Genomic DNA, 24390 nt, shown 5'->3' with positions numbered 1-24390 from the left:
CGTTAAATGTAATCAGTTTATGGGGCAGCTCAGAGGTTATGTAGCACATATTTCCCGCTGTGCTCTGTTGTATGCACGAGGTCGGAGGCGTCCGCGGATCACTCCAGGCCACGTTTTTACGTCACCTGCCACCATGTTGGATCCGGAAGTGGGCAGAGTCTGCAGGAATCTCGAGCCCAGCTGAACGTTAGCCGTCGGCTTCGCTCGATCGGTCCACCGCTTTCCGATTTTCACCTCTAACCTTCAGGTTACATGCTGCGTGGCTCTCTTGCTGGTCGAAGTCGGCGCCTTTCTTCGGATTTTATCGTTTTTCGGCATCAGCTATGAGTACTCTCACGCAGAGAACATCGGGCCTCGTCCAGCGGCGGACCGAGGCCATTCGCAGCGCCGCCGCCGAAAAGGAGAAGGAGTCCGGCGGTGAGGAGGACGAAGTGCGCCGCGGGGAGGAGGAAGACGACGACAAAGGGGACTCAAAGGAGACCAGACTGACGCTAATGGAGGAAGTGTTGCTCTTGGGCCTCAAGGACCGAGAGGTGAGCGCTGTTTTGCAGTCCAGCTTAGCAGGCTGGCTAGTAACTTAGTCGCTACACTTGACATTAACTAATGTTAGAGTTTACTGTGCGTCACCAGTCGTGGTTGTCAACAAAGCCAACTCTGGTTTATTAAAGCGCTAGTTAAAAGTTTCCCGGAATGCTGTGTTCATGTAGCACATCTGGAAGTGTATTGATTCACAGTGTGTCGTTGCTAAGCTTGCTAGCAGATGTCATGTAGCTTGTATTTAAGCGCATCGAAATGTTTTGCGCTGCGTTTTGTTGTTGGCTCGTAAGGTTACAGAAAAAAATGGGGGGTGGTGGAGAGTGAAAACAATTATCAGGGTTGTTGAGCTTCTTAGCTCGGGTTTCTCCAAGCGTTCACTTGACAACTCGCCAGCGAGTCACCGCTTTCCTTTTCATCTCGCTTTGCTTCAGCTCCTTCCAACACGTCAGCTAAGTTAGCGAGTGTGTTTTTTTCTCCACCTAGGGCTACACGTCTTTCTGGAACGACTGTATTTCTTCCGGCCTTCGAGGTTGTATGCTTGTAGAGCTGGCTCTCAGAGGGAGGTTACAGCTGGAGGCGTCCGGTGTGCGAAGGAAAAGCCTGCTGGCAAGAAAGGTGAGAACTATTATATTGCGATGTTTGTGCGTGTGTGTAGGGGGGAAAAGGACCAGTTTGTCCGGTTAAATGCTTTGACGTAGTGGACACTTGACACTGTTTGCTTTTCTTCTGACGAAGAAGGAAGCATTTTTTTTGTCGGGAGATTTACACCTAGTTATCTATGTAATTCCTCCTCACACAGGATGTGTCTACATCACAATTCCACAGACAGCAGCCATCATTATTAAAATGTTTACCTTTCTCTGGCAAGGTGATCTGCAAGTCAGATGCTCCAACAGGAGACGTGCTGCTGGATGAGGCCTTGAAACACATTAAAGAAACTCAGCCTCCAGAGAATGTCCAGAGCTGGATAGAGCTACTGAGTGGTGAGCTAAGGACTGCTGTATTTGTTAGCCAAACCTAGTGGTGATCTGCTTATTGTTTCACCTTTTCGGTCACATAGGTGTCTAAAATGTTGGGGCGGAGGAGTACTGGTTGCTTATGTGCAATGTAATGTCACATTTGTCAGTAGCAGGATTAATTGATTTTTAAAATTGTTTTAAAAATACCTTGTAGTGCCCCAAGTGGCAATTGTTGGAAATGCAGTAGATAATTAGGGATGCACCAATCTGTCAGTAGATGTCAGTCTTGGTGTTCGTTGTGTGAGATGACATTCACCAATGGCAGTAGTTAGCGTTTATCTGTAGTCCCAAAACTTTTCCAAGATGGATAAATATCAAAAGACTGTGTAATGATGAAGATTTATTACACTTTAAACATTTATTTTTAATTAAAATACATTTACATTTTGTGCACTGTCACAGTCTGCAAAATGTAACAAAATATAACAATGGGTGCATCCTTTATAAAAGCAACACAGGAAGCATTTTTGGCTCCTGTTCTCAGCTAAGAACCTTAAAGGGGAAAAATGACCTCGGCATGCACGTCATTTATTTTGTTGCGTCTGAAAGCCCATCTCAATGTTGTCACGTAGGCGAGACCTGGAATCCGCTCAAGCTGCACTATCAGCTGCGAAATGTCAGAGAACGTCTGGCCAAAAACCTGGTGGAGAAAGGTGTCCTCACCACAGAGAAGCAGAACTTCTTGCTTTTTGATATGACCACGCATCCGCTTACCAACAGTACCATTAAACAGGTATGCAAATGTTCACTTTGTTCTGCAATCATGATCAAAATTTTGATTCAAGCATCATTGCATATCATTAGTGGGGGAGGTTTGTGTTTTTTAGTTTGCGTGCGGGAACTGTCAGCTATTTAGGAGCATGTTAGTCACACCCTCAACTTCATTTGATAGAGGTTTGACCTATATTTGCACTTTTTTTTTCTTCACTGGATTCAGTTAAAGTAGAGTTGACAAACTGCACAAGTATTAGTGCAAAAGGGGTAATATTCCCCTCTTATATATTCTCTCATATTTTAACTGGATGGCAAATCATTTTCACTTCATGGTTGTATAGTTAACAACCTTGATTTTGGTCTAGCATTAAAACAAGCAGCTATAGGAGGACAAGAAGTCTGGCAGCGATATATGCTTATTAGTTAGCTGTAACATAACCTTCTATGCAAAAAACCAACTGTTTAGTTTCCGGCCTCGAGAGGCTAAAGCAAACTTCCTGTCTGACTGCTGAAGGGGTTAAAGTCTTGCTAAACATGAAGCTACAAATGTGACTTTAAAAAAAAAAAGTTTTTATTTTAGTTATTTAATTATTTATTTTGTTGTTTATGATATTTGTATACGTGCAGAACTGTGTGAACTTTGGTTTTATGTTAAAGTGCTTTATAATAAAGGTATGGTGTGGTACAGATTCCGAGTTAGAGCCTGAATAGTGTAATGATCTAATTGAATCTAATTCACATTAATTCTAACTATAAAACTCTATAATATTTACTGTTACTACCTGCAGCGCCTTGTCAAGAAGGTCCAGGACTCTGTTTTGGAGAAGTGGGTCAACGATCCCCACCGCATGGACAAGCGGGTTCTGGCCCTGATTCTGCTGGCTCACTCGTCCGATGTTCTTGAGAATGCCTTTGCCCCGCTCCAAGACGAACAGTACGACCTCGCCATGAAGAGGGTTCACACTCTGCTAGAGCTGGAGCCAGAGAAAGAGAGCGCTAAGCCCAATGTCAATGAACTAATGTGGGCCGTGGTGGCCGCCTTTACTAAATGAAAGCACCTGATTGGTTGGACTGAAAGGTGGTCTGTATTATTTAATTGGCTGAAGGACTTAATGAGACAGACTTCACTCTAATGAGACAATCTGTTTTGGTTGGGGAGCTTGTTTAGACATCTCTTCTGGATGATATTTTGGTGGTAGTCCATATTAACACACAGTCTTGATCGGTGGTGGGCTTCACCAAGCTAACAGTGGGACGGGCTAGATGACTCTCTAAAATGGAAACAACTGGCTGCTTTCACACAAGTGAGGTACATCATCTGCCACTGCAAAGGATATACTTATACAAACATCAACACTACATACAGGTGGGTTTCTATTCGTTAGATGACATCGGAGAGCACAGTAGCTGGCAACAGTAGTCATGGTGAATATGAAGATATTGACTGGGGCCGAGTTTCCCTTCAGCACAGAGGAAACGTCATCTCTTCATCACTTCAAGATCTCCATACCCTGCCACATGCTAACGCGAGGACAAAGGATGAGCAACGCTCTTTCTGCTCTCGCAGGTCTCCCGCTTCCACCTGTTCGTTTCCACTTGAGTTAAGAACGCATCTCTGGGTTCCCATTATTACAGACTACCTGACTGTGTCAGATTCATTTTGTCCTTGCTTTAATTTTTCTTTCCTCCTTTCCCCTCAATGCCTCTTGAGGGGGAAAGAGGGGCTAAACACAAGTTCAGTTCCTTCACCAGTAAGTGTGAGATCATTCGGCCCTTATAGAGATTTAAAATGTGCAATCTAACAAAGCTCTCATTAGTTTACTGGTTTTTCAAGGGTCCATTCTGTGTGTAGAGAGCGCAGCTAGTCTTCCGTTTCTGTTTCTGTTGCTGATCGATGCTTGGAGTAGCCTGCCATTAATTAACTTTTTGCACAGCTGCTAGCCCTGCAGGTAGGTTAGTATTTATAGGTGTCTTCTCGGGTTGTGTAACCCACTTGTGACAAAGGGATTTGATGATTATAAACTTTAGAAACTATGGTAAAGGAGAAAAAAACGACAACAAAAAATCTCAATCCAGCTCTATAAATATAAAAAATTAAAAAAACAACAAAATAAATAATTCCCTTGGTGATTTAAAAAAAAATGCTCCTGCTACTTATATTTCTAAATGTGAATCGAGATGTAAAGATGCAGGGGGAAAAGAGTAGTGGTCGAATTTGGATATTTAAAAAAACCCTCTGTGACACTTACTGTGATCATTAGTGTTTACTTATACATATTAAGGATTTGTTAGCCAAGCAGGTTAGCTATTTTAGTTACTACAAAAACATATTTTCCCACTTAAAACTAGTGGTATGTAGACATAGAAGTGCTATTTAGGTTTAACAATATTTTCATTTCCCTGAAAATTGACAAAAATATTAGTTGAATTTCCTTTTGTCATCGTAGTTAGTATAAAAAAAACAACCCAAAAACAAAACAGAAAGTTAGAGGCAAGTCTTGTGTAGGAGTTTCCACACATGACTAATCGACAAGCATAACCTGTTTGCATTTCCTCTGAAGAAATCGTCCTGACATGATCATGTGATTTATTCCAGTTGTTACTTTTAGAGGTAAGTGAGAAAATGTGTTGTGTAGTTATGGAAAGTCAAGACTTTCCATGTATCTCAGCTTAATTGTCATTTCATGATTACATGCTCTTTTTGTTCTGTTTAATCGGCCCCTGTGGGCATGTTGTATGGTTTGATACATGGAAATGATGGCGGAGGTTACATGGGGTCTTGGTAAATCCCTGTTTATGACTGAAACATCTTAACGTCTAATGGAGAGGAAATTAACTCCAAACACGCTTTGGTCTGGGAAAAACTTGTTTCATTGTAAAATTATGATTATAAAAACACCGTCTGATCAATGTGGTCTGTGTATGAAGTTACATCGCCTGTTTTATTTTTGCCTTTCTTCTACCTGCACAGTACCAGTGGGTATGAAGAACTGTTGAGACACGTTTACAGCAACAAGACCATGCTTGTTCTCGGTGGAGGGCTGGGATGTTTGTGGATGTAGCTACAGAGAAAACGGCTTGTATGTAATTATTAATCATTTTATGTGTACGGTCTAATTGAATTCAGTGAAAGGGATCTCTCCTATCCTCTATAATTCTGTATGCTTTTTGTATTACCACAAAAAAATAAACTAAGGATCCTTTAAGTGCCTGAATTTATAATGTTTTGCTGCAGTTTTTCTTTCAGAATTTATGGTTAAAAACGGGCTTGCTCTTATCAAGATTTTGATCCCTTAGGTACATCGTCTGATTCGCATTCTTCTAGCACTAGTTGGTAGATGAATCTCTTCAGTGAATATAAACCTTTGCAAGATTTGTTCAGTGATCAAAGGGGAAAAAAATGTTGGTACTTGTTTTCAGTGGTAGAAGTGTGCTTCTAATAATCAGTAGGTAACAAATAATTGATAATAGGTTGTAGAAATTATATTTATGACAGAAAGTTGATCAGTTTCTTTCTTTAACTTAAAAGCCTACACATCAGTCTCTGAAATTCATTAACTAACATGAGCCAATTTGTTACCTTTGTGGAACAGTTTGGGGTTTTTTAGTGATCTCAACCAAGAAATAGTATGCGACAGCATTTCCCATCAGACTAAACTTCTTTTGCAACTTCCAGTTGCAATGATTACAGGGATCTCATGTTACCTTATCATTCTTTGTGAACTCTTCGCTTCAGCTACACAGTTTCCATTACAAACATGGGAGTGGCTTCTTGCCTAACTCTTATCAGGAAGCAAATTATTTCTGGGATGTGCAGGTGAAAACATGAAATGAAACTAAGGTGAATCGTTTTATTGGGGGGAGAGTAACACACACACACACAAAGAGTTCCCTGAAGCTATTTAACCTTTAAATACAATGAAACTTGGATGCATTTTATGTTTGTATTTTTAACAATAAATATAATTTTTTAATAAGTGGGTAGTCAACTTTCTTTGAGGCCAGAAGTTTGTGAACCACTGCTTTAAACAGAAATTTCACCATTTTGTACCATATTGACAATGTGTATGTGAACTTTGTCAGATCGATGTATTTCACAGCAAACGTATTCTCAAAGTTGGAGAACACCGGCCTTCCTAATTGTGTTACTAGATGCTCAATTATCCAGGTAAGGAAACCCCAAAAAGTTAATTCTCTGCATTCAGGTAGATGTCGCGTTTTCCTCAGTCATCCAGGTGACTTCCTCAGTGTCAGCTGACTGCAGGTTTCCCCAGCCTTACAAACAGCACATTTGCATGATGACCGAAACTATCACCACTAGTCAACAATGACCTGTGAGGTCAGTTTCATGATCGTTAGTATGCAAGTTGTCGTCACCATTGATCACTGACCATCGATCAATGGCTATGAGTACCATCCACAGAGAGTTGGGGAATGGCAGCGATGTAAGAAGGTGAAAGATGTACGCTTGGTCCACTGGAAACACTACGTCCAGATGAACAGAATCCATTGTTGGTGGGAATTCAGTTTAAAATGAGGTAGCAGCAAAGCAGAGCTGTGTAAAGTTAAAAATATAAATACAGCTAGTTCTTAGACATGTAAATAAATTGTTATAAGACAGATTTGAAGGCGGAAAGAATGCCAGCAGGATGAATTCTTTAAAAATGTCTGCAGTTAAGTACAGCCAAGATCCATTACTCTTTGACCTAAACCTGGGCTGGAAGACAGCTGCCTGCTGATGTACTCCAACACCTGTAAAGCCTTATGAGCCACGACTACATGTTTGGAATCCAAAAGATTTTAAACGCCTAATGTTTCCAGATTAGTTAGGTTTGCAGCACTTGGCAAGCAGATAATCATGTCCAATTTGTTTTGTTTTTTCCCCTAAATCTTAGATCAGAACTAGTTCCCAGAGAGACACATGATTGCTGCCTAACACTGAAATTAGATAGTTGGTGTTACACTCGTTGTTTTCATGCCTGCTACCACAATTCAGAATGTCTGCTGTAGGCACAATAGCTGTGGATGTGGAGTTAGAAACCCTTTTTAATCTAGTCATAAGTTTGCTTGGCGTCAGCTGCTCTTACAGAACCTGACACCAGCTGTCTCAAGTAACTAAAAACACAACACTTATACTATTTAATAACAGACCCACCATCAGTAAGCCTTCTAATTCAGTTTTAACCATTTTCTGATCATAAAAAATGTGCATTGTTTGTATTCTTAACTACATTCACAAACTGCTTTCTGTCATAGCCACCATACAAACAGATACTACACATGACCAAGTAATACATTTACTGAATGTATATCTTTTAATGAACTGTTCATGACACACTTCCACTTATGCTGACATTTTTTAAATGCATTTTAAGTAGATTCACAGAATTTATAGATTCACAAGTGTCATTTCCTTTAGGTCCAAGTCAGTTAGTCTAAATGTCACACCTTAACCTATAACAGAGCCAACATGCATGAATGTCCACAGATAGTATACGGTGTATATACATGTGACAATCATCATCTTTAGCAGATATCATCCATTCTGAAGCTCCTGTTCGATCCAGTTCGTCACCGATCTGTATCAGCGGATCAACAGCATCCCACAAGTTTTCCTCTGGAGAGCTCCCGTCTTCCTTTTTGAGTCCACTGCCAGTCCAAATCCAGCGACTCCAGCAAGATGTGTCCACAAACATATGTACATCCCACTTACGGCTACCATATTGCCACCAGTTATGAGTCTATATATGAGACCCGTCTTTAATGTTAGGCTCACGGCCAGTCAGATTTACAGTACACGCTTCCTCTTGATGAGCTCTCACATCATGTCTCACTTGACATTTGCGACAGTCTTGTAGTGCTTGATAAGTATTTCCAGCAGTTTGTATTTCCAGTAGAGTTCATCACCGGCTTTACGAAGCTCGCGTGCGCAGAGTTCAACAGCGGCAGCAGCTCCTGAGGGTCTGTCTGAGGGAAGAAGACATCGGTAAGATCATATCAGTCGATTGCTCGCAATCTGTTAGTAAACTATCGGGCTTAACTAAAACTTCCTCAATCAGATCGGTTTATATATTCACCTTTGCTGGCCATTTTCTCAACGATAATAGTCCGAAAACGAGAAGCGCTTCACGGGATCGTTTTGCTTCTTCAGTGTTGAGACTTGATGTTCAGGAACAGGTTTGACCTATTGATAGCCCAGACTGCCTTTTAAGCATGCTATACGTCACACACATGCTCAGAAAGAAATCCCCCGTTGGTCACGAGTCAACTTCTTCCTCCTCCTACTTTGTTTACGAGCGTCTGAGCTCATAACCAAATGAAATAGAAAGAAAAACAACATCTGAACCAGTTCCACCGTGTCACACGAAGCAACATTTCATCAGACCAGTTTGTTGACTGCAAAAAGCTCACAAACCAACCATAAAGAAAACAGTACAGACTGTACGACAACAGTTCACAGCCACACTTTATGTCCTACCTGGCCGATAAGATTAGATATTTAGAAACAGTATTCTTTTCACCATGTACAGGACAGATATCATTGGACGTATTATATAAACACAAACACAGAATATTTAAAATAACAAGCTGCAGAAAATGTTTCTTTTACATCAAAACCTTGCATTAACCGGTGTCACGCAAGTTTCCGTGACTGAATTAATGCAAAAACAAACAAGGCCAACACCACTCTAATCACGTTACACACACCAGGCACGTGACCTGTTTACACTAGACGGTGATGAAAAACTTGGTGACGTGGAAGACAAAGATATGTGCATTGCGCTTCTTCCTTAAAAGTGCACTATTTGCATTTGTGCTTAGTACAAGCACCGTGAACTTGTTTGGGCATACCTTCTCCTTTCGTACTAAATGGGAAGTACGATAGTCGTATCACCTGACCACCGACGCTTAGAGAGTTGCAGTATTATTTCTTTATTTAAGGAAAAAGTATTTACTTTTGAGAACTGAGTCTAAACTTTAAGATTAAGAAATTTAGATTATTGAAAGTGCCACAATATAAATGTTTAATGTATGTGGCATCTTGGGTCTGTTAATACCATGCATTTACGCATGCAGACAAGGTCAAGACTGCCTGTGAAAGGTCAAAGCGAGTATCAGAGTAAGGAAGAAAGTTAAAGTGACTTTAAACGTGACGTGGTTGTTGGTGTCTGACGGGCTGGCCAAGAAATTTCAGACACTGTTGATCTACTTGGATTTCCCCACACGCCACCATCTCTGGAGTTTTAGTAAGAAAAACAGAAAATATCCACTCAGCTTAAAGCAAAAGAGGAAATTTCGGCCTCAACTCCCAGTGGCTTGCCATGATTAGACAGCAGAATATTCGAAAACTGTTGCCTGGCCTGAGTCTCGATGACCACAGTGTACCAATCTTCTAATCCTGCTTCCAGCCTCTATGCCACAAATAATCAATAAAGCCACACTGAAGGCAACTAATGAAGTTTCAGCTAAGTATAAGTCAGCAGTTTAGCCAAGTGGCTGCCAAACACATGGTGGGCCTCCCTTTAAATGGTCATGTAATTAAGAGCAAATTTAGATTAAGAGCAAATTTTAAATTACATTTCTGCATTAAAAAAAAACATATAGAGAGTGAAAAATTATGTACGATATATTTATGGTGAATTAAAAGCCGAATTATACATGATATATTAAAATGTCCTCGTGCTACCTAAAAACAGGCTAAAATCACCTAAAAGCATCACATCATTTTAATGTCACTGCTTATAGCAGAAACAGGCATGTATTAGTATAGTAATATAGTTTGTATACACTTGTATAATTCTATGTATATTTTTTATGTCTCTATATATAATACTTGTATGGCAATAAAGCAATTTTAAACGTTAGATGGAAAATGTCTTTATATTTTAATTACTGTACCGCTACTATTATTGTACTACACTACTATTACTGTAAACATACTTAAATGGGGGAACTCTAAGTGGCACCACTGCACATTTCACACATGCTGCTAGTTGTCCACAGAGCTCAGAAGTGACATGGTTACAGCAGGTGTGTCGCTGCTGCTGATAACAGCATTGTTAAATATACTGGCCTTTTATTGCCGTGTCCTTAAGGTATATGTTTTGAATGTAAATCAACAGGCTTATCATGGTTTCTCTCTTGTGCAGTCTTGTGACCTTTTGTATGAAATTTTTTGTTGTTGTGCAACATCTCTGAGAGGAAATCACCCCATTAATGTTCCACTTCATGGTTGGGGTGTGTGTGAATGACGTTGCTTTGGTGGAAGTAAATAAATAAATAAATTGGAAAACACATTGGCTTTTTGGGGCTTTCACGGGTAGGTTTGAAGTCGGTGCTTGTGTTATTTGTGATGGGAGCAGGTAGCTTGTGTGAACAAAAAAGGGAGTTGACAGGCTTTGACCTTTGTTTGTGTAAATACTGACAAAAGAAGAGTACACAGATGTGACATTAATAGTCAAGCTGTTCTTTAAATAAGCCATTCATGCCATCTGGGTTGAAGTAAATTCAGATCATTTAATGTAAAAATTCTTAGGAAATGTGACTTTACCTAAAGGTATGCATATATGTGATGGGGAAAATCTGAAGTGGCATGTTTTAAAATTTATGAGAATAGGACGTCATAGCTCGTTTACTGAGACTCGTGTAAACACTTCAGTAAAGTCTGCTTCAGTTACTATCGTCACATATTCAGAGGTATTCAGATAGAAAGAGGAGAGGCTCACCCACCTGTTCTGACTTGGTGCAAAGTAAACAGTAACTGCAGCTGTGATACATACTGTATATGTGAATTTTTGCGTGTATTCATATAAAAACATTTTTTACCCCTGGTTTTGTGTGTTCATGTTCTGTTCTTTTGTATAATTAATCTATTTGCATGTTGTATATTCATTGTTTGTTCAGTAAAGTTCATTTATTTAAAAAAAAAAAAAAAAAAGTAACTGCATCTGCGTAAAAGCGAATGTTGCCCTCTGCTGTCCGTGACCTGAAGTACAACGTAGTTTAAAAAGAAAATGATAAACGAGAGTTGTGTGTCGCTACAGTTAATATAATTACGTATGATCAGTGCACCCTTACAACCTTTGAAAAGTAAAACTAAAGCCAACTCAGCTAACTGATTAACTTATTAAATGAAATTAATTAATAACTGAAGTTCCTCTGGTTGTTGACTGTTAGTTGTACGAAACAAAGTGAATACGCCACCTTGTGATGGGCAGATAATAATGATAAATAATTAGTTCTTTTTTTTCCTTTCTTTTTAAACGGTGAGGATATTTGTCCTTTTTGCCTGATGGCCCGTCCTATACTCCACATGCACATGTAGAATGATAAGAACTCTTGTGCCTTTAATGTGCACAAGACACAAGAACAGAATAAAGCCCAGCTACAAAAACCACGACACAGATAAAACCAATGAAATAAAATAAAATCATAAATATGATTTCCTATCTGGTTTCTGGTTATTTAGGAGTTACACAGTGTAATAGCCACCGAGATAAAGGATCTAAAGGGATGGTTCAGTCCTGCACCTTGGGACAATGATGAATTGTCCATGAAGCTGAAGAGGTTGTTCATTAACATGGGCTATTTTTGATCTTTAGCAGCGACAGGTTCATGGACAGTTAATCCATTACTGTGCTACTGCTGGTATTACAGTACTGCAAGGTTTTCCTGTTTGTCTACATTGTGTTTATTTAACAGCTCTATTTACCGATTACGTTACAAATTAGGATTTCATGTTGTCTTACAGTGTACTACTTTTGTTTTATTTGTTGTTAGGGATAAACCCCCTCAAATCAACTACTTAAATCATGTTGTATTTTCTTGTTGTTGTTCTTCTTCTTCTTCTCATTATTATTATTATTATTATTATTATTATTATTATTATTATTATTCTCTATCATCGGACCAGTGTATACCATCTGTAAACACTGTAAGTACGCCCATCAGCCATCAGATGGCGGCAAAAATCAAGCTCAGCGCAAGAGGTTTTTGGCGCTCCAGTTGTCACGTGAGTGCGCGTGCGCCACTTTGACGGGCTTCGTGTAGCTGCCTGACAGTCGGCTCTTTCTCTTACATGGTCAGTGTGTGTTTGCGATAAAGCACCTGTCTGTTCCCTGCTCCATTTACATGATGAAGAACCTTCATTTTAAGGATTTCTTCTGGGTGAGTTTTTTTCTTGTCCTTTTTGTTTGTTTGTCTTTCTATGAAGTCGTGATTGGAATTAGAAACATTTTATTTTTTGATTCAGCTTCAGATGGTTTAATTAAAAAAATTGTATTTTTGTATTGTAATAATTATTAGAAACGGGAATCCTGTTGAGGGATCTAACGTTTGTAAAATAGTATGGAAACAGGAGCATCAAAACTAAGCTATTAAAAACAGTTGACATGAACTGCTGGGGAGTTTTTGATAAGCATTCACGTGTAACCAGACCGATATTTTATCAGATCACGTTTCTCTCTCTGCAGTGTAAATAGTGTAAATGTCATTTCCTTTAGTGGAGTAAAGAGTAAACTTCATAATCCAGCAGATTAGAGTGGAAATACTGAGAGTACCAATAACTTTGCTTCTACGCAACATAAGCAAATATGTGTAGTTAAATTTCACTACAGGATTTTTTGCATTGTCTAAATACGGCCTGATATGGTGTATTTTAAACCAATAAAAAGTCTGGCAAGTTGATTACAAGCTGTTGCCCTCACCTTAACTAAATTACAGAGATGCCTAGTCCCAAACATTAATTAAACTCAGAGTCAATTATTCTGAAGCTACAGTGCTCGTTTATGTCTGTAGGGATGTTTAAACAAGTTTAGCCAGTCTGGCTGTCGTACAGTTAAGACCTGGGTGTGGGAGAAGAGGTAGCAGAGGTACAGCTCTCTGTTTCTTTTAGGATATGTGTTTTGCTGTAAAACTGTCTGCTGTAATACTGTCTGTGCATCTTGCTGACAGAACTCGGACCTGACCTCCACTGTCGGGTATGATGCCATCATTCAGTATCTCAATGATGGCAAGAGGACATGCAAGGAGGTGGAGGATTTTATGAAAGCCAGGTAATGTCGTCATCCTTATATGTAATAATGCACAACTGATGGGATGTTTGGCTCTAACCGAAGTCTGCAAAACTGTGTTCAAGCTTTACATTTACAGGCCAGTTGTTGCCAGCGATGTATAACTGACTGCAAGATAGATAGATGTAGTGCACGTTTTGGCTGCAGGCATGCAATTATGATAAAGAGAGTGAAAAGAAAATAAACTCTGAGAACGACAAGTGTAGTGGAGGAGGACAGCATTTTGAGATTAAGGACAGTACTGGAATACAACGAATAAAGTTGCCTAATAAAGTAAATTTTTGTTGCTATAATCTAAAACAAAATCAGATGAATACATATTTTGATTATGAATTATATAGTCAGTGTAAAAGCTTTTGAGGAACTTTAGAGAGGTTATGGCATGAGTTTTTGATTAGTGAGGATTATTGTGACTTGCATTGTTGTCTTAACAAAGAGGAAACACAAACACGTCCTACCGTCTTGTAATTTGTGCAAAGGGCACTACTGCGGTTATATGATTAAATGCCAGAAAAGTAGTACAATTCTGCTTTCTAAAAATACTCCAAGGTTAATTCTGCGCACTGGAATGATGTGACGCATCAGGTTTTATAATAGAGACGTATAACCTTTCACATCTAATCATTAATTCCTCTTATAATAATTAATCTGTCCGTGCTCTCCCACACACACATGCACACAGCAAAAAAACAAAAACACCCCACACATATAAAAGTCCAGTGTGTAGTCAGAAACGTGACCTAGTGAGGTTAATGCTATGAAAAAAGGAGGATATTATGCCACAACACAACTGGACGTTTCCTAATTTGGGACTCACCATTTTTAAACCGCAGTGGTTTAAAAAATATTTGTGGGAAGATTTACCAAAATAAAAGTAGAGTAAGGAAACACGGTCAGAGTGAGGTGTTTTGTGGGAAACGGCGGCAACAATCGAATTCTTTCAGCTTTCAGTTATGCAAAAGCAAATTCTTCAGGACACCAAAGAGCAGCCACGACAGCCCGCCCTCCTTAACTATATCTTGATCTGTTGTTGTGTAATTATATTTGAGATGTGTTAGCGTTGCATTTTACTTTAAGTCTCCTATTAGCATTGCTTAGCAAATTAAACAAATTGTAAGCGGTCAGCACTATAGCATTGTCATGCATTTGTATAGTAAAACTGTATTCAGTTGTATATTTATATGTATGTTTTTTAATATTTATCATTGTATAATGCATATTAGAATTGATTAATTATTTTCCATTTACTTCTCCAACATTGCTTAAATGTGCCTGTCAAAACTCTTCAGGGAAAGAACAGACTCCAATTATAACACCACACATGTAAATGTTGTCCTGTCTTTTTTGTATCAGTTAATAATTTAATATGGAAATTTATAACTTCTGAAAAATACTGATAGTGAAGCCTAAGGGATGTATAAATATAAATTTGTGATTAAGCATTACCTTTCAGAGATGTCTAGTATGGGTTTTGCATGTAAATTCATATACAGTCTGTTGGCCGGCAGACTGCTCTGTTTGTTGGCCGAATCTTTGCATGTATGCTTTTACGCTGCCCTCACTCTCAATTGGTTGTTTCTTTCAGGGCATCAGTTGAAGAGAAGTATGCCAAAGAACTCCTTAGTTTGTCCAAGAAGGTGTGTGGACACAGTGAGATGAAGTAAGCGACCTCTGTGTTGATATGCTGTTATTATGTGCTGTATTTACAGGAAGCCTCACCCCTTCTAATGCATGAGTAGGTTTCTGCAGTACTGACACAGTACCTTGTAGTCTGGACTCAAGTGTAGTGCAGAAAGTAAGGTCAAAGAAAACAATGAGTCTAGTCACCAAAGGTTCTTGTTGTTGTTCTCAGTCTGTTTCACAAGTTGAATTTCGAAATTAAGTTTGAACTTCTGTAAAATTGACAGTTTGGTTCTTAATGTTGATGTAGTCAGATTTTATATGACACCACTACCACGATCTTTTATTAGCAAGCCTAGTTCCTGTTTAATGAGTGCTCGCACTCATTATAGGAAGGAACGACTTAGCTACATAATTTACTTCTTGAAATCATAGTGCATTATTGATAGACTCATCTTTTAAAGATGTCCTATCAAAGGACTTACTTGAACTGCATTAAAGGCATTTTTCATCCATGTTTTTACAACAACCTTGAGATCAGTTAGAACGAGACAGAATCGATGTGCTGTCAGGTTGTACTTTCATTGTTCTGATAGTTATTTACAGCATTTCAGTTGATTTATTCTAGACAAATGAATTGGTGTTGTTTTTTTAAGAGTCAGACAGAACTGTCTGACTCACATTTCTATAATTAAAATAGTAAAGATGTCGCTGATTCAGAGGCCTGCCAGCCAGTTTCACTTTAGGGGGTGAAAAGGAAGAACTGTATAGAGAAAAATGTTATTCTTATTTGGCAAGTGAAAAATAACAAATTATAACTTTTTAGACAGAATACACAATTCATAAGACTATTTTAAGACCAGTCATATCACAAACTACGACTGGTATCAAATTACATGTATTATGTATTTAAAAGTAATTCATTAAACTTAGTAATTCTTTTAGAAAACCTCCACAAGACTTTTCCTTCCTCTTTTAAAATGTGAACATTTTATTTTCTCAGGTTTGCTTGCTTGTTTGCACCATAGATTGTGATATTTTAAATCCTGTGCATAGCTTATTTAGTTCTTCTTCTTCTTTTTTGGAGTCAAACGTAACTATATTTGGACAAGAAGATGGTATGCTAAATGCTACATCTCTGCTTGCAAGATGCACCAATAGACTATGTGGGTGCATTGGACAGACACGCATACATTTAGATTAGCCACATCAAGTTTATTTTATTTGCATGGCATGTTTAAAACAAAAGTAATAATAGAAAAGAGCAGGTTGTCTTTAGGAGGACCTCAAAGACCTAGAGGTATAAAGACATTTGTGATATATTGTGAAGCTGATCCACAGAGGGCTTTAAAAATGAATAAAGAATATTTAAATAAATCCTGTATTTCAGAATCAATTCAATTGTACTGTCAACTGAATTAAAACAGGACTGCTGTTTTATCTTTATGTTAACTTGAGAAACTCAGAGTTGCAGTGTTTTCTACACAAGACATGATAGAGCTGTGGATGAGTGTTTCTAAGTACCACCGAGGTTCTTCATTGGGCTGTCAAGTGTGTCAGGTAGCTAGTATCATCTATGTAAAAGTGAATATTGTTTTTATCAAAGCTAGAGCCACAGGGTGACATGCATAATGAGAAAAGAAGAGGTCCTAAAATGGATCCTTGAGGAATGCCATATTTGATAAACCATTGATCATAGTCCAGGATGCATGATTTGTATTTGCAAGCTCCAACACCAAAAATTCAATGTGCAGAATAATGTCTTCTTCTGCTTTTTCAGCACATTAAAGAGATCCCTGGACATGTTGAAATTACGTAAGCACTTTTTTTCTTACCTTAATCATGCCTGATTCCTTAATTACCCTAATCCTTGACTATAAAATCTATGATGACTGCAATCTGAAGTATGCTTTCGCCCTGCAGAGACTGAACAAGTGAGTCTGTCACATTTACAACTTGCCCAAAACATGAGGGAGGAGGCCAAGAAACTGGAAGACTTCAAAGAAAAGCAGAAAGAAGCTAGGAAAAAGGTTTTTATTCACATTGCAATTCACTGAGATGTTGAATGCATTCAGGTAATATATTAATGATGATGCTGAACTTTGTCATTTTAGGTAGAACAACAAATGGATGCTCTCCACAAACAGAGGTCCTCACAGTACAAGAAGACAATGGATGTAAGTAAAAATAAAAATCTTCAAAGACCAACCAGGACTGATGACTTTTCTGCAAGAACATTTTTGCTTCTTTTAGTTGTGATAACAAAAACAATAGCTTGATATAATTAGTTCGTGGATTCAGTCACATGAAGTAGCTGCGGTGATTGGTCTGCAAAACCAAAGTCAAAAACACTTCTTTATTCAAATTTTAAGGTTCAAAAGCTGCAGTCCTAAGCTCGTGTTCTGTCCCGTGTTTAGTAAAATGAAAACCAGAAGTATTTAAACAATGTGGCCCCAAGCAGATCTCCCATTGGTGAGTCACGTAAGATGAGTTTCAATTGTGTTGTGAAAATGCCGCTCTTATCCTTTTGCTGTTCTTCCTCTTTGGTGGGGGAAGTTGTGTTTACCAGTCTGGGAAGTGAGGAGCAGGGCAGCATTTAAAACCATTAAAATCTTTTCCAAAAGTAGAAGTGCTTGTCATCTCTGTGACAATAGAAATCAGATGGTGGCACCAAAAGACATGGTCTCTATAGACTGACTTTATTTATATATTTGGGGAATTTCTTTTTTTTCATCAAAGTGTCAAAATACACTATTAAAGTACCTACTGTGGTTTTGTCTCAAGTCAAAGAAGACTTATGACCAGAAGTGTCGAGACAAAGAAGAAGCGGATCAGAACGTGAACCGAAACACCAACACCAACAACACCAAGCACATGGAAAAGGTACTGTGACAACAGCAGTCACCTGCACTGATCAGTATCTAATGTGATATAAATGAATGAAGGGATAAATGCTAAAGGCATTATATCATTTATTGGCCCCAGTTTTGGACTTTGAACCTTGAAATCTCTTTGAACTCTTACACATATATATGTACTTGTATTTGCTGCTATGACTTTCACTTATTTAAATCACTGGTCACAATTTCAAGAGGCTTTATTATTTTTTGAGTCGCTGAGACATCAATTGGAGTAAAAGTCTGTGTGTGAAACAGAGTACAATAAAGCAATCTATGTGTGAGTGGGAGGGGGTAGTTGTGGCTTGTGGTAAATAAACGCCTTGAGCCTTCAGGGTAGAAAAGAGCCGTGTAAGTCCCAACCATTTACCACTGGAGTGCTTATTTCCGTTTTAGAGGTGTTGTTGTTAATGCCCATTTTTAAGGTGTCAGCAAAACATATAACTGTACTTCAGAAAGCCTCAGTACTTAACAAGGAAGATGCAGACTGATGAACACATGGTTGCAAATGAAACAATAGTGTTTAGTGAGAAAAAGATACCCTTACTGGTTCTGACCCTCAGACTTCTGTTTATTATATCAGCTCATTGGTACAAAAAAAACAGGAATAATGTCTGTATGACCTTCAGTAGAGGGCTTTTCTCATTTTTAATATCTCATTCCTCCTTTTATTGTCATGTTTCAGCTCTACGCAAAAGCACAGCAGGCAAAACAGAACGCAGAAGAAGCAGGTAAGAAAGCAAACAACAGCAGGACGGAATGACTTAGCCTTTCGGTAACCCATTCACACACACTGTGATGATGCTAGCATCTTGGTCACGTCACCCCTGTGTGCTTAACTTCAATATGGCAACATCTTCATAGTGACCATGCTGGCATGGAGAGATTAAGTTTAGCATTACACTATAGTGCCAGTGTATAGCCTCACATAACTGGAAGCATAGCCGAACGTGGCTTAAATATTCTCAGTTAATGCGCTGAGTTTGCTCATTTATACTTTTTATACTGTCTTCAATTTACAGACAGGTTATACCAGCAGAATATCACTACACTGGGAAAGATTAGAGATGACTGGATAAAGGAGCATATCAAAGCCTGTGAGGTGAGACAACAACCTTCAAGTTCTAACAAAAGCACACATTATGGAAATGGGCCGAGTGATTTTGTTTTTGTTGGCCCCTTAGATGTTTGAGAAGCAGTCAGTGGAGCGGATCAACTTTCTGAGAAACACAGTCTGGACTCACCTCAACCAGTTATCCCAGCAATGTGTGACCAGTGACGAGGTAAAGTTTCCAGTTGCCACGATCACTATAATCAGTATTTTTATATAAAGAGCGGGTCGAATGGTGGGAAATATCAGGGAGGTTGGTCATAAGGCCACTTTAGCGTCTCATTTTTTTGATTCTACAGCTTGTGACTTCGCTGTCTTGGCTTTAGCCCACTGGTTTTATGAACCTCCAACAACTGTTTTCAGCTGTACTACTTGGTCACACATTATAATATGACCCAAGAAAGGGGGGAATTTTGTTTTGTTCTCGACACTCCTTTTCTTTCAAAAGGATTGTACAGGAAAGCAGTGACTCCTTTCCTGTAACCTGGAAGTTTGGCAAGATTAATCCACTGATGTATAATACAATATACATCTTCCAATGTATGGAAAAATATTGATTGAATTTCCGCAAAATTTACAAGAAATTATCCAACACTAAATGACCTATCTATCCATCCATCCATCCGTCAGTCCATTCTCTTGGACTTATCCAATTCAGGATCACTGGAGCGTATTCCAGCTATTATAGGGCGAGAGACGGAACACCCTGAACAAGCCGCCAGCACTTAAGCAGTATTTATACTCCAAAATACCCCAAATTTAGGCTGCACTTTAGTATCACAGCTGGACTACTTAAATTTAACCATTAAAATGACTCAATATGTACTTATTTCTTCCTTGTTGTAAAAGACATGACATAATCCGTTATCTGCTTATACAGATACGCTAATCTTAGTATCTGCATAAGCACAGACATTTAACACATTATATTTATACAGTCCGTTTTGCATTTTATACCATGTTCTGCTCTCTGTATGTGTAAAAAACACAGTTATTTGCGGTTTAAGGTTCTTGGGCAACTTCATATATTTATATCTTTGTTGTGAGTTGCTTGGACTCTGAGCTTGTTTTACTGTCTTTTTTTGCATGTTCGCATAGCTCTATGAGGAAGTGAGGAAGTCACTAGAGCAGTGTGACATCCAGGAAGATATTGAACACTTTGTAAACCTCAGACAGACTGGTGATAAACCACCAGGTAGGACTCAACGACAGCACTGTATTTAAAGAGCTTCTTATCTAACAGCACAGTCTCATGAGTTACCAAAATGTCACCAATTTCCATCTTCCTCTCTAACAGTTCCGGTTGTGTATGAGAACTTCTATAGTGGTCAGAGATCTCCAACTGGAGCACCATCCTTTCGAATGCCTCCACCAGTCAACAGGTATGAAAGAGAAGGATTCCAGCAAAGGGTGCCGCCTGCCTCCTAACAGCATGGGAAATAATTCTGTGATCCTCTGCTGAATTTGTTTGCTCACTTAAAATTTGTGGTAGTAACTTTAATGGAGAGAGACACATTATCAACAGGCAAACATGACTTAGTGGAGACGTTTCTTGTAGTTGGTCATCACTCTCTAAATCTAAATCTAAAGCAGCTCAAAGCTTCAGCTTCCTCCAAAGATTTTCTGTAGGATTGAGGTGGTTACCTCTTTATGGCCTTAAGTTTATGGTCACTGTCACGCTGGAATCCATCCACAGCCTTCTTGTCCAAGGTTTTTCGGTACATGGTCACATTCATTGGCTCCTCAATGAGGTGAAGTCATTGTGTACCCTAAGCAGGAAAACAGCCTCAAAGCATGTTTCTACATCAGTGCTTGACTGTGGGGATGGTGTTCCCTGGGTCATTTCTCCCCAAGCCATCTCTGAATCATTTAGATGTTCACCGGGACAGGCCTCTACATGCGTCTTCTCCAACAGGGAGACTTTGCACTGTAAGATCTCAATCATTACAGCGTAGTGTGTAACTAGTGGTTTTCTTGGTGATTGCCTTCAGATCGTTAACAAGCTTCTCCCACGTAGTTTTGGGCCGATCCACCACCTTGCTCGTCATCATCCTCACCCCATGAGGCAAGATCTTGGATGGAGTTTCAGAGCGAGGGCGACTCACTAAGCTGCTTGCTGTTGGTCTTGTAGCCCATTCCAGCCTTGTGCAGGTCTACAGTCTTGTCCCTGATGTCCTTTGGCAGATCTTTGGTCTTGGTCATGGTGGTGGGGAGATTGGAATGGAATAAAACTGATTCTCATAAGTAGTTGAGATCAGGATTATCTGTAGTTGACTGATTAGTTGGTTGCTTGGTTGTAATCTGTATGCCACATTGACACACAGTGGGGGGTTTTGGCTTTTTGGTTGATATTCTGCATCTCTCCATAAAAATGAGAAACTTTTCATTTCTTTGGAAGTGAGCAAACATACAAATTCAGCAGGGGATCAAATAATTATCTCTCTCACGCTGAAACCTGTTTTTCTACATGTGCAGAGCATTGTTGGGACACCTCTGATTCTTTGCTTTTTTTGCTCATATTCACTTTGCAGGAGGGGACCATTACCTCTGCCAACACAGAACAATAATGGTATGTTTGCTTTATTTGTATTTAAATACAGTGCACTATCAAAGTAGACTACCAACCCTCAAAATTATCTACTGTCCAGAGACCCCAAAGGTCCCAGGTTCACTCATCATGTGAGCCTATGTACATTGATTTGTTTCAGTTACTGAAAGTACTCCAAGCTCCAGTCAACAAATATTTAATATAAAATTATCGAATGTTGTTCTTTTTGTGTGATCACAGCCAAACTTAAATTTAGAGCATACAGTCACAGAAATTGGAGTCCAAGCAAGCATTCAGAAATTGTTAAACAGTTTTCCAAACTGTTGCCAGTTGTACTGAGTTCCTGGGGAAATAATGAAAATTGCACCATCAGTCATTTTTACAAGCATAATATATATTTTTTTTTAAATAGTTAAAAGCCCAATGAAAGGTCTTGTTTTATTAAGCACACAGTCGGTTGTCTCGACAACATCTACATTCCTAAAAATTGAGGCCTGCATAGTGAATCTTTAGGGTTTTTGTTTTGGAATACCTAAATGTGGTCACATTGTGGGCACAGTTTACCTGCTGAAGTGTTCATCGGGCAGCACAACAGCTTCACAGGCCACAGCTTTTACATCAAAGTGCCAAACCAGCCAGTTAAGACATCTGCTTTAGTGTGGCGTAAATGTAGGGCCAAGCCTGCATTCCAGTCACATTTTACTTTGAGTAGAGCATGCTCAGTCAGCACTGAAATTAGAACTTTGACCTTGTGTTGTTGTGTAGCTTCCACACAGAAAACTGTAGGTCATAATAACCAGGAAATCATACAGGTATCTTCCAAACATGTTCTATTTGCATTTTATGTATTTGTGAATGTTTGAAACTGAATATTTGTGTATTTCCTTTGATCCATGCTTCTGCTTTTTACACTTAAACGTTAAATGTTTTTTAATGTTTGCTTTTATTGCAGATGATTCGCACTACTCAACAGTGGAGGACGCAGGCTACAGTGTTATCCAGTACTAGCACACATATCTGCAGGAGGCATTACTGCACACACTGTGGACTGTTCTTTGTGTCAAACCTCAGGGTTACTTTGTACTTCTCCTCACTTCCTCTTTTATGATTTCCTGTAAAAAGAAGGTCATACCAAAGAGGAAAACGTGTGTCATAAATGCACATAGAGTTTTAGGTTTAAGTAATAGTGAACATTTTATTTTGGAGTACTTGATTCTGTTTTTAAAAGTAGAACAGACTTAAATGGTGATGCTTTTGCAGTACGTTAGTGATAAACATCTACAGCTGTATTGTCGAATTCCTGTATTAATGTAGGGGCTCATTGTGCTGACAGACAGCCTTTTAATGTGTTGGTGTCACGCAAGGTTCTTTCTTCTACATGACTGCGTCACATTTTACTTTTAGTTATTTAAAAAAAAATAGTCTATTCATATTTCAAACACAATAAGATCTAGGTTTCTTTTTTTGTAATCTACGTTTCATTTCCCCTTGAGTATGAAAGTGTCACGTCAGCTGACAGGTATACGAGAAAGCCTCATGCACACATAGTAGACACACCCTAGTCAAGTGCAACCTGCACCCAACACTTTTTCAGACAAGGGTTAAAGGTTTTATGCTCTGAACCAACATTCCTGTTATTAAAATGTGTGTGATGATGATTTATAAAATATTTCTGAATATTGGAGGAGGATTGTAATAGTTTCACTGTGTTTTTTTTTCTTCTTCTGCCCATATTAACGACTTTTTGTAGCAAAAAGTAAATAGATAGCATTTGATTCTGCTGTTGGTTTTTGTTAAAGACATTGTTCTTCACTGCACTTCTTGAGACATTTTTATTCATTAAACAGTGTTTTTACAATACTGTACAAAAATCTTCAGACACCCCTCATTCCTTTACATTTAATAAGTGCAACAATTTATTTAAACGTGTGCAAACAAACATGGAAATAAAGCGTACAATTCTAATGAGTTTGAAAGCCAATAGTACGATCGCATTTATTCAACAAGCCTGAACTCTTTTAGTCAAAATTGCTTCTAGTTTCTTTAAGTAGTCTACAGGAACAGTTCTCCAGGCTTCTTGAAGGACATTCAAAGCTCTTCTTCAAATGTTCACTGCCTTTTCTTCTGTTCTCTCTCAGGATGATCCCACACTGCTTCAGTAATGTTGAGATACAGGCTCTGGGGAGGCCAATCTATGACTGTTAGTGGGCATTTTTATGTCCAGGCATGCTTTCACTTCAGTGGCAGTGTGTTTAGGATCACGTGGTTGTGTTTGTCATGCTAAGAGATGAAGCTATTGCTGTCACACTCTTTATGTAGTATTGCGTTATTTATTGAAATCTGACTGTACTTTTCTACATTTTTAATCCTGTCAATTTTTGCATTTTTTTTTTAACAATGGTTAAAAGATGCAGCTCCAACGATGACAGACCCTCAACTGTGATATACAGGTGGTTGTAGCCACCTCTCTCATCTTGATTCCAGTTTTTGTGCAGTTTGGCACACCTCAGCCTTTTCTCCCCATTCCCTTCCTTAAGAAGGACTTCTTGACAGCCACCAAGACCATTCCTGATGGGGCTTTGGCAAACAGTAGATAAATCATCTGAAGATCCCTCTCGTCTCCTGTGTCAGCTCTTTGGATCTTGTCGTATTCTAAGGACATGACTCTCAGATACTGTTAATCTGCTGTAGATAGTTTTTATACCTGCAACTGCTTTTGTCCTCCTCTGTACAGTTTTCTATATATGCCAAGTTTTCAGCAAATAGCTCTTTGGGTTCAAAAACACTATTTTATGCCTGTTACCGGTAATCTGTGTTTTCTTTGGCATTTTTTGTAGATTCGACTACAGAAATGAGAGGTGGCTCAAGGCTT

The 24390-nt window shown here is 38.9% G+C and overlaps 2 protein-coding genes across 2 annotated transcripts; both read left to right on the top strand.

The window, feature by feature from the left end:
• Positions 1–138: 138 nt before the first annotated feature.
• Positions 139–5496, top strand: LOC146629154 (Golgi phosphoprotein 3-like). The gene is made up of 5 exons (XM_085359888.1): positions 139–533; positions 1021–1152; positions 1406–1520; positions 2129–2289; positions 3059–5496. The coding sequence occupies exons 1-5, from the start codon at positions 324–326 to the stop codon at positions 3320–3322; spliced, it is 882 nt and encodes a 293-aa protein (XP_085216014.1). The 5' UTR covers positions 139–323; the 3' UTR covers positions 3323–5496.
• Positions 5497–12367: 6871 nt separating this feature from the next.
• Positions 12368–22601, top strand: pstpip2 (proline-serine-threonine phosphatase interacting protein 2). The gene is made up of 14 exons (XM_085358380.1): positions 12368–12437; positions 13224–13324; positions 14928–15002; positions 16743–16777; positions 16886–16992; positions 17077–17139; positions 17747–17845; positions 18545–18590; positions 18882–18961; positions 19044–19142; positions 20069–20165; positions 20268–20352; positions 21502–21539; positions 22471–22601. Exons 1-14 carry the CDS (start codon positions 12402–12404, stop codon positions 22524–22526), a joined length of 1017 nt encoding a protein of 338 aa, XP_085214506.1. The 5' UTR covers positions 12368–12401; the 3' UTR covers positions 22527–22601.
• Positions 22602–24390: the final 1789 nt, after the last annotated feature.

This window comes from Diplotaxodon limnothrissa, linkage group LG7 (assembly GCF_057381915.1).
Source record: "Diplotaxodon limnothrissa isolate DT_005_m linkage group LG7, D_limnothrissa_male_GT1.1, whole genome shotgun sequence".
Lineage (NCBI taxonomy): Eukaryota > Metazoa > Chordata > Actinopteri > Cichliformes > Cichlidae > Diplotaxodon > Diplotaxodon limnothrissa.
The sequence above is the reverse complement of the archived record's forward strand: the minus strand, read 5'-3'. Positions and strand labels throughout refer to the sequence as shown.